Source organism: Chiloscyllium plagiosum, chromosome 3, assembly GCF_004010195.1.
Source record: "Chiloscyllium plagiosum isolate BGI_BamShark_2017 chromosome 3, ASM401019v2, whole genome shotgun sequence".
Lineage (NCBI taxonomy): Eukaryota > Metazoa > Chordata > Chondrichthyes > Orectolobiformes > Hemiscylliidae > Chiloscyllium > Chiloscyllium plagiosum.
Genome location: NC_057712.1, coordinates 54089991 through 54101156, shown reverse-complemented (window position 1 = coordinate 54101156; position 11166 = coordinate 54089991). Strand labels below are relative to the sequence as shown.

The following is an 11166-nucleotide window of genomic DNA, read 5'->3' as shown; positions in this document are numbered from 1 at the left end:
GGGGGGTAGATATTGGACTGAAGTTAGGGGTAGGTTCTTCACTCAGCGAGTCGTAAGTTCATGGAATGCCCTGCCAGTAGCAGTGGTGGACTCTCCCTCTTTCTGGGCATTTAAGTGGGCTTTGGATAGGTATATGGAGGATAGTGGGTTAGTATAGGTTAGGTGGGCTTGGATCGGCGCAACATCGAGGGCCAAAGGGCCTGTACTGCGCTGTATTCTTCTATGTTCTATGTTCTAAAAGAACTATCGATGCTGTAAATCAGAAACAAAAACAGAAATTGGTGGAAAAGCTCGGCAAGTCTGGCAGCATCTGTGACAAGAAATCAAGTTAAAGTTTCAGGTCTGGTGACCCTTCCTTCGAGCTCATCTAAGGAAGGGTCACTGCATCTGAAATGTTAACTGATTTCTCTTCACAGATGCTGCCCGACCTGCTGAGCTTTTCTACCAATTTCAGTTTTTGTCATTGAAATAACAATTATTTTTACCACTTTGTAATTTTACTTGCTTAATAGATTACAATGGTTGGAGATCTAAAACATGGGAGAACAGTACATTCACTGGCCTACCTTCTTACATTATACCGTGTTAATCTCCGATATGTTACTCCCAGAAACCTTCGCATGCCGCAAAATATCATACATTTTCTGGCATCTAGAGGAATCAAGCAGGTAAGCAAAACTGATGACATGTAGACTTAACTGGAGTTTAATTTGAACAGCTTACTTTTGAAAGTAGTAGTGTTGAATGTTAAACTTCTGTTATGTTTCGAATGGGCATGGTTCTAAGGACCCTTAGAGTTCAAGAAACTTTAATATATGAACTTTGATCTAAAAATTTATTTGAATGCAGTTTTGCTGTTTACTTTCCAGTCTGCATATTAACACACATTTGTGTACACAGGAGGAATTTGATAGTTTGGAAGAAGCTTTGCCAGATACTGATGTGTTATACATGACAAGGATTCAGAAAGAAAGATTTGCCTCCGAGGAAGAATACAGAGCGGTAATAATTTAACATATATTAAAGAGAATAGTGGGATGTCTCCAACCTCTCCACCTCCACCACCCAACATACACACACACCTATTTGAAAATCAAATGTAGAATTCTAGAACAGCATTTAAAGTTTCAGCTTCTTGAACCAATTTACCTAATAAAGCCAAAAATGATTGCAAAGATAGCCTGAAGATGAATTTTTAATGGACTGCATTAGGTACATAGTCTGATTCTAGAAAGAGGCATAATATGTTGGGCTTTGATAATGAAAGAGGATTAATTAATGAGCTTTCAGTGAAGGATCTTCCATGCAACAGTGATCATATCATTGTAGAATCTGCATTCAATTTGAAGGTATGATACTTGGGTCTCAAATTAGCCTTAAGTAGAGGCAATTATGAAGCTATGAAGGCACTATTGGCTGCAGTGTACTGGGAAAATTGGTTCACATATAAGACTATAAATAAGCAATGGCAGAGTTTTGAAGGTATTCTGAAACACTCAATGAAGATGAGTTCTATTAAAAAAAGACTAACAAAGAAGGATACTCTATTTGTGGCTAACAAGGAAGCTAACAATCATTGAATTGAAAGAAACTGCCTGAAATGCTGTAAAGAATAATGACGTAGCTGGAGGTTGAGAGGATTTTAGAAACGAGCAAAAGGTGTCTAAAAAACTATAGTGGGAGGAATTAAATTAGCAAGGTTCCCCCCCTGTGGAGAATGCGATGAGGAAGTTAACAATGGGAAATAACGAAATGGCAGAGATTATAAGTAGATATTTTGTATCTATCTTTACAATGGAAGAACTAAACGTAGAGCCATAGAATCTGAAGCGTCAAATTGGTAAGGGTAGGCTTAAAACCATCATTGACTGAGGAAAATATGTAAGCATAATTAATGGGGTCTCTTATGTGTGCTGTCCCTCTCTCACGTGCGCGCTGTCCCACACCGTCTCACACCGTTCCTCGCATGCGTGCTGTAGCCCCCCGTGACTCTGTCACGCATGCTGTTCCCTCTCTTTCTCTCACCCTGTCCCCTTGCGCTCTTGCTTGCTCTCTCAATGCACTGTTCCTCCCTCCCTCTCACGCTGGCTCACAACTTGTACATACTGCTTCCTTCTTGTGCTGCCCCCTCCTCAGCTCCTCTCATTATCTGTATCTCTTTCGCATGTGCTGCTCCTCCGTTGCTTGTTTGCTTTTTCCCTCCCCCACCGCCGCCGCATGTGCTATCACCCCTACCTCATCTGAACACCCCCCCAACATATGCCTGCATGCTGTCACATTGGTGCTGTTGCACTCTCACTGTCCCCCCCTTTCTTGCACTGCTTGTCATTGGGTCTCTCACTCTCTCTCCTTTTGTTCTCCTCTTTCCCCCCACCCCACCACTGCTCTTTGAATCCCTCTCACTGTAATGAACTTTCCTACATTTTTGCTGGGAACCAACAACATTTTGCTCCATTGTTTACTCTCCTTGATCATTGTGTATTGGTTTAGAGACTGTGTATTATGTGTTCCTGTGTTTTTTTTTTCAGTAATTTTTGATTTAATTGCAATTTTTTTCTGCCCACCCTATCTTTCTTCACCCTAAGTGTTTTGGACAGTTTATTCTCACTCCTCACATCATGACAAAAGGCAAGAAGAAAATGGTGGTTATGCATCCATTGCCACGAGTTAATGAAGTTAGGTAAGATCTGTATATGTGTGTTCACAGTGAAGCTTTTTATATGCCAATTGGCGTTCAGAAACCTATTAAATGTTGAATCAGATTGGAATTTACCTGTGAATATGCATAAGATAATGTAAAATCAGAGATAGTAAAACCTATTGATTATCAATTCCACAGTTCAATTGCAATGCTAGGTAGAACACGAAATTGAATATAGAAAGGGGTATTTCACTATGGAAGAAGTAGGAATTATGAAGCTATGAAGACACTATTGGCTGCAGTGTACTGGGAAAATTGGTTCACATATAAGACTATAAATAAGCAATGGCAGAGTTTTGAAGGTATTCTGAAACACTCAATGAAGATGAGTTCTATTAAAAAAAGACTAACAAAGAAGGATACTCTATTTGTGGCTAACAAGGAAGCTAACAATCATTGAATTGAAAGAAACTGCCTGAAATGCTGTAAAGAATAATGACGTAGCTGGAGGTTGAGGGGATTTTGGAAACAAGCAAAAGGTGTCTAAAAGACTATGGGGGGGGGAATTAAATTAGCAAGGTTCCCCCCCCCCGCATAGAGAATGAGATGAGGAAGTTAACAATAGGAAACAACTTTAGACTGTTCTTGACCATGTGGTGGTTTGCATTAGTTGAGGACATCTGAGAGCTAATATTTTGGTTTTAATTGTGATGGAGAGGTGCTGATGTTGGACTAGGGTGGACAAAGTTAAAATTCGCACAACACTAGGTTATAGTCCAGCAGGTTTATTTGGAAGTACAGGTAGACAATCCAAAAGGCTTTGAAGTCCGAAGGTTTTTTTTCTCATTAACAAGGTTGTTTGGCATGCAGGTAGTTAACCCAAGTCGACATCCACTCAATGCATGTCACTCAGATGCAATGTAGTGGGGGGTGGGGCAGCACCGGCAGGTCTTGATTCTGTTTCAAGGCCCCATTTTACTTAGTTAAAAATCACACAACACCAGGTTATAGTCCAATGCTCCGAAAGCTAGTGTGCTTCCAATTAAACCTGTTGGACTATAACCTGGTGTTGTGTGATTTTTAACTTTGTACACCCCAGTCCAACACCGGCATCTCTGAACCATTTTACTTAGTGAGTGTGCTCCTCCGATAGATTTCTAAACATTTCACCATCAACCTGTCACTTATTCTGAAATACGAAAAATACTGAATTTCGAAAACCAGGATAAAGGATTGTGCACTTGTACTAGCTTTCGGAGCACTGCTCCTTCATCAAGTAGCTATAGTGTGACTTGAACCCTCTGTGTCGATGTGCATGATAATCTTGGAGATACTCTCACCTGATGAAGGGGCAGAGCTCCGAAAGCTCGTACTTACAAATAAACCTGTTGGACTGTAACCTGGTGTTGTGGGATGTTTAAGTTGAAATTGTGGCATTCATTACATCGTTGCATTTGTCTGTACAGAGCTTTGCCTTAAGCTGGATGTATATCATTACCATTTATATTGATTTTTCTTTTTGCACGTTTTTGTGCACCATTCCCTCACTGCTGCTCTGTAGACTTGTTTGGACAAATATCTTCCCTTGGCTTTCTATAAGACCATAAGAAATAGGAACAGTGTGCCTTTAAGTTCCATACAGAACATAGAAAAGTACAGCACAGAACAGGCCCTTAGGCCCACGATGTTGTGCTGAGATTTAGTCCAAATGTAAATATAGTAAATTAACCTATGCACCCCTCGACTCACTGCTATCCATGTGCATGTCCAGCAGTCGTTTAAATGTCCCCAATGACTCTGCTTCCACCGCTGCAGCTGGCAACGCATTCCATGCATGCATAACCCTCTGTGTAAAGAGCCTACCTCTGACGTCTCCTTTATACCTTCCTCCTAATATCTTCAAACTATGACTTCTCGTACCAGTCAATCCTGCCCTGGGGAATTGAATCTATCTATTCCTCTCATTATTTTGTACACCTCGATCAGGTCTCCTCTCCTCCTCCTCTCCAGAGAGAAAAGTCCGAGCTTATTCAACCTTTCTTCATAACACAAGCCTTCCAGTCCAGGCAGCATCCTGGTAAACCACCTTTGCACCCTCTCCAAAGCCTTTCCTATAGTAGGGCGACCAGAACTGTACACAATATTCCAAGTGTGGTCTCACCAGGGACTTGTAGAGTTGCAGCAAAACCTCACAGCTCTTAAACTTGATCCTCCTGTTAATGAAAGCCAAAACACCATATGCTTTCTGAACAACCCTATACACTTGGGTGGCAACTTTGAGGGATCTATGCACTTGAACACCAAGATCCCTCTGTTCCTCCACATTGCCAAGAATCCTGTCTTTAATCCTATATTCAGCATTCGAGTTCGACCTTCCAAAATGCATCACTTCGTATTTATCCAGAACTCCATCTGCCATTTCTCAGCCCAGCTCTGCATCTTGTCTGTGTTGTACTGCAGCCTGCAGTAGCCCTCTATACTATCAACGACACCTCCAACCTTTTGGTCATCTGCAAATTTACTAACCCACCCCTCAACCTCCTCATCCAAGTCATTTATAAAAACTGCAAAGAGCAGAGGCCCAAGAACAGAGCCCTGTGGGACCCCACTCAACACTGACCTCCAGGCAGAATACTTTCCATCTACAACCTTCTGTCAGCCAGCCAATTCTGAATCCAGATAGCCAAATCTCCCTGTATCCCATACTTCCTGACTTTATGAATGAGTCTACCATGGGGAACCCTATCAAATGCCTTGCTGAAGTCCACATCGACTGTCATCGACCTGTCTTGACACCTCCTCAAAGAACTCAAAACATTTGTGAGGCATGACCTGCCCCTCTCAAAACCATGCTGACTGCCTTTAATTACACTATGCTTTGCCATATATCCATGCATAGTCATATGTACTTCAGAATTGGATCTACCTCGCTACCACCCTTCCACTGCTGTTGTTGACTGCCTGGCTGCCATGAGTCTTTGCTATTAGTCGATCATTTGACAACTGGTGATATTCAGGCTTGGAGAGAAGGAACAGAGGAATAGATTTGGGTACTATCAGTATACATATTGCACCTGACCTCCTGCACAATGGGGCCTGAAGCAACGTTTCGATGAGTAAAGGCAAGTTAGTCAACGATATGTCTTGGTTGGCTGCAAAGATAATTATACTGCAGATAGGAAGAAAAGCCATTGTTTGGTTTGCTAAGGAACCTAACAAAGGCAGTCTTTTGGACTGAATAATGAAACAAAGACAATGGAGGTCGATGTTTTATAGAACATAGAAGAATACAGCGCAGTACAGGCCCTTCGGCCCTCGATGTTGCGCCGATCCAAGCCCACCTAACCTACACTAGCCCACTATCCTCCATATGCCTATCCAATGCCCGCTTAAATGCCCATAATGAGGGAGAATCCACCACTGCTACTGGCAGGGCATTCCATGAACTCACGACTCGCTGAGTAAAGAACCTACCCCTAACATCTGTCCTATACCTACCCCCCCTTAATTTAAAGCTATGCCCCCTTTTAGTAGATTTTGTTATTCATTTATGGGAGTTGGACGTCGCTGGCTGGCCAGCACTGATAGCCCATCCATATTTGCCCTTGAGGAGGTGCCTTCTTGAATTACTGCAGTCCACTTGCTGTGGGTTGACCCACAGTGCCCTCTAGGGAGGGAATCCCAGGATTCTGACTCAACAACTGTAAAGGAATGGTGGTATTTCCAAGTCAGGGTGATGAGTGGCTTGGAGGGGAACTTGCAGGTGGTTGTGTTCCCAAGTTCCTGCTGTCCTTATCCTTCTAGAAGGAAGCAGTCATGGGTTTGGAAGGTGCTGTCTAAGGATCTTTGGTGAATTTCTGCAGTGCATCTTGTAGATAGTACACACTGCTGCTACTGAGCGCCAGTGGTGGAGAGATGCCAGACAAATGGGGAGTATTCCATCTCACACCTGACTTGTTCCTTGTAGATGGTGGCGGACCTTTGGGTATCAGTAGGTACAGTATCCCTAGTGTCTGACCTGCTTTTGTAGCCACTGTGTTTATGTGGTGAGTTAAGTTGAGTTTCTGGTCAACGGTAACCCCAAGGATGTTGATACTGGGGGATTCAGTGATGGTAACACTATTGAATGTAAAGGGGCGGAGGTTAGATCCTCTCTTATTGGTGCACAATTAAGAGAGGAGTATGAGGAACTGAACCATAGTTGGTAGGGATGATATTTGTAAATTGCTTATTGCAGGGGGGGATATGTTGAGTGAATTACAAAACCATGGGCAAGGCAATAAAAGTACAGATTTGGTGAGAAACAGGTGGTTAAAAATTATGGTAGCACAGATGTTAAAGGTGGTCACTTTGACAATGAGAATGATGGCAGTTTTGAAAGTTAGAGATGTATTCATAATATGATATTATAATTTATCTCTCATACACATCTGAAGGAAAGTTGAGTGGGCATTAGTTTAGTGAGGATGAGGTCAATTAAGCAACTGATGGGGTCTGCCGGGCATGACAGGTGAGAGAGAAAGAAGTGAGATGTGTACAGGCAGCATTTGCTAGGAGGTTTGACATGGTGAGCAAGAGGAACAGAGAAGCAACAGATGGCTAACATTGAGCATTTGCAATCCTTGGAGAATCAACATCAAAATTTAGCATATTAGCATTTTGGCTATCTTTCATCTCCAGAAATTGCTTAAGCTTTTGAACTGAACGATTGTATTATATCCAAGGCTTCAAAGTAACTTTTTTATTTACATCGTTTCTGTCGCAAAGCATCGAATCTGAAAATGTGATCAATCACATCTGATTAGTGTTTAACTGTCTTTGGTAAAATATTTTTAGAATACCTAAATGTCTTGTACATTGGTCATTTTATCTGTTCAATTTCTAATCATTCTCATCTTTCTTCACTTGAAATAAAGCTATTATTTTGGTAGAAAGTGGGCCGCCACTTTGACAGTTGACTAAAAACCAATGCATTTGACCAGTTCTTTTCAAGAAAAGTAATAGGGAAATCCCTGGCAATTACAGACCAGTCAGTCTTATGTTTGTGGTCAGCAAGGTTTTGGAAAGAATTCTGCGGGATAGGATTAATGACTATTTGGAAAAGTAGAGCGTGATTAAAGGCAGTCAGCATGGCTTTGTGAGGGGTAGGTCATGCCACACAAGTCTTATTGAGTTTTTTGAGGAAGTGATGAGACAGATAGAAGGTCAGCAGTGGATGTGATGTATATGTCATGATAGGCGCATTCATAAAGTTTGCCAATGAACAAAGGTTGGTGATAGTATCTAAGGCTATTGCAGGCTGCAACACAACATTTTCAGGATGCAGAACTGAGCTGAGAAATGGTAGATGGAGTTCCACCTGAATAAATGTGAAGTAATGCATTTTGGAAGGTCGAACTTGAATGCTGAATGTAGGATTAAAGATAGGATTCTTGGCAGTGTGGAGGAATAGAGGGATCTTGATGTTCAAGTGCATAGATCCCTCAAAGTTGCCAGCCAAGTGGATAGGATTGTCAAGAAAGCATATAGTGTTTTGGCTTTCATTAACGGGGATCGAGTTTAAGAGCCGTGAGGTTTTGCTGCAGCTCCACAAAACCCTGGTGAGACCACACTTGGATTATTGTGTCCAGCTCTGGTCGCCCTATTATAGGAAAGATGCTGAGGCTTTGGAGAGGGTGCAAAGAAGGTTTACCAGGATGCTGCCTGGACTGGAAGAGAGGTTGACTAAGCTCGGACCTTTCTCTCTGGAGAGAAGGATGAAGAGGGGTGACCTGATCGAGGTATAGAGGCATGAATAGAGTCGATAGCCAGAGACTTTTTCCCAAGGCAGGATTGACTGGCACAAGGGGTCATAGTTTTAAGGTGTTAGGAGGAAGGTATAGAGGAAACATCAGAGGTAGGTTCTTTACAGAGTTGTGAATGCATGGAATGTCTTGCCAGCTGTGGTGGTGGAAACAGTGTCATTAAGGACATTTAAGCGACTGCTGGACATGCACATAGACAGCAGTGAATTGAAAGATGCGTAGGTTAGGTTATGTTAGTTTAGATTAGGAATAATCCGCGGAACAACATCGTGGGCCAAAGGGCCTGTTCTGTGCTGTACTTTGCTCTATAAGAAACAAATCTTTCTGTAGTCTCTCTCCTCCTTTGGTGAGTTTTAAAACTGGATTCAAACTATAGTCAAATTTTTAATGTAAAGAATTTTAAAAAAACCCATGCAGCTAATCCTTGGTGTACATCTTAACTTTGGATTTTAACTGAATTGAATCTTATACTTAACAAGTTTTACATTTACAATACTAATACCTTTGTTCCTCTTCAGTGTCGAGGTGGATTCTGATCCACGGGCAGCTTACTTCCGCCAAGCTGAAAATGGCATGTATGTGAGAATGGCTCTACTAGCAACAGTTTTGGGCAAGTTTTAAAACTACAGAAGACCAATATAAAAGCAAGAAAATGAATGGCATTCAGCAAATTTAAGATACTTCATAAAATTCGTGATAGCTTTTTATGACTGTGGCTTTAAAGTGATGGAAATATCTGGGCTACTTTGGTTATCACTGTAAAATTTCCAAGTTTACAGGATTAATGTAATTCCATTATTTGCTGTCTTGTATTAGATCAGATCAGGTGTCATTTGTTTCTGACCTCATGAAAAACACTCCCTATTCATCTGCCCACTTGGAATAGGAGATTTAACGTGCAGCTATTAGCTGGTCCCCACTTTTCCAAAAATACCCAGGCTTGTGACGTGGTCACAAGTGCCTTAGTCTCTAAAATAATGAACTACTCAGGACTTCACGATTTTTCAACAGTTCAGCAAACATTTTTCATCTGTCTGTGATTTTTTTTTTATAAAGCTACTCTTTAAAACTGTAGTCACAATTTACTGCTACACAAAATTCTTCAGTAGTAAAGGTTTAAAAAGTTCTGTCTATGATTGCAAATAATACAAGACTGGAAATTTTTGTTTTCAATTTTTTGTTATTTGAGTTGAGACATTTCATTTGCACCAGTTATTAAAATGAAATTAAGAATTTGCATACTCGAGCCACAACACTGATTTCAACAGTGGTGATCTAAATATCTCCTAAGTCCTTTAAAGATATTCAATGTATTTCAAAGTGGAAATCATGTCTACAGGATATTCAATGTTATACATTCCAGTTTTAGCAAATACATGTAACAGCACATTTAAAGATACTTGTGTTTGCAGAATCGTTTCAGAAATTGGTTCTTTTTTTTTGGAACTGTTCAAGTTTAGCTTCAATCTGCAGACTTTGTTTCGACCACATTAAACTGGAGATGAGGTGGCCCATAAATTCACAGAATCCCAAAAATACCTGAGAGTAAGCATGTTTGGTGTATTAATGTGTTAGAAAAGTTATTATTTTCTATAGTCTGTTCACTACTTGAGGAATCGTTTTGGTCTGATCTATTTAGCAGTATAAAATTGTTTCATTGTTCAAGTGAAATTGATGAAGTTATTGACTGTGCTCTGAAGTACGCTTTAGGAACTAAAACCTTTGGATCAAAAATAAGATTTGTCAAAACTGGGCAAATCAAATTGCTGTGGAGTTGTAGATGTACCACTTCTGTAAGATTCCTGGGAAAGAATCAATGCATTTGAAGCTTTTCCATCTGAATGAGACTTATTATCGAGTCAACTTTGTAAAATATGAGGCCACTGAAACATTTATGTATTGAAGTATTATTGATTGCTGGACTTTGTTGACTAAGTTTCTGTGTTCATATTTCTATGCATGTTAGATTAATTCTGATCTCGCAAAAATACCACATGTATGCTGTTATGATTGATCATATAGAACCCGGGCAGCTTTTGTTTTGTCATCAATGTGAACATTATGATTTTTGTTGAAAGTATTTTTCTGCACATTCACTGCTTGCTCACTTTTTTTTAGAAACTGAAAGATCTTTTGTTTAATAAAAAGAACTTAAACATGCTAAACTTCAGCCATTATTACGCCTGATCTCAATTTTGATTTCAAAAACCTCCGCACCAGCTAAAGCATAAACAGTTCAGCACTCCAAACCTTCAGAAAGCTAGGACACTTGCCTCAGGAGTGAAAAAATGGTGGGGCAGGAAGAGACAATAATGGTTGTTATTGCTAAAATGCAGATATTCTCACACTCTTTCATATGAAGTAACTTGGCCGAGCTGAATGGTTTATTGGTTGTTTACTTGCAACATAAGTTGGTTTGATTCTGTAATCCACTATAAAATAAAATTTTGCTTAATCCTAAGAGCAGTGTCAAACCATTATTCAAACCGAGAGAATTTCCTCCTTTATCGCATCTGTAGGGCTTAAAGTTAAATCTATAGCCTCTTCCATAAGTCGGCATGTAGCTGAACTTGAAGTGGAGAAAGTCTTAAGGGTTCTTCAGGGTTTTAACCAAACACCCCTGCATGTAACTTGAAATTAAATCGCTTGCACTGAGATAATCCATTTCTTAACAGTTTGTTTGCTTTTCTAGATGCGGCTGTTGCCCCTCTGCCAAACAAA

General features: G+C 40.5%; 1 protein-coding gene across 2 annotated transcripts in view; it reads left to right on the top strand.

Moving 5' to 3' along the window:
• cad (carbamoyl-phosphate synthetase 2, aspartate transcarbamylase, and dihydroorotase) overlaps positions 1–10906 on the top strand; it is a 174802-nt gene extending 163896 nt beyond the window's left edge. For both annotated transcript variants that reach the window (XM_043682214.1, XM_043682207.1), the window contains 4 exons: positions 513–668; positions 901–1002; positions 2586–2680; positions 8964–10906. In XM_043682214.1, the coding sequence (XP_043538149.1) occupies positions 513–668; positions 901–1002; positions 2586–2680; positions 8964–9066 (456 nt within the window). In that variant the 3' untranslated portion in view covers positions 9067–10906. The remainder of the gene's footprint in view (positions 1–512; positions 669–900; positions 1003–2585; positions 2681–8963) is intronic.
• Positions 10907–11166: the final 260 nt, after the last annotated feature.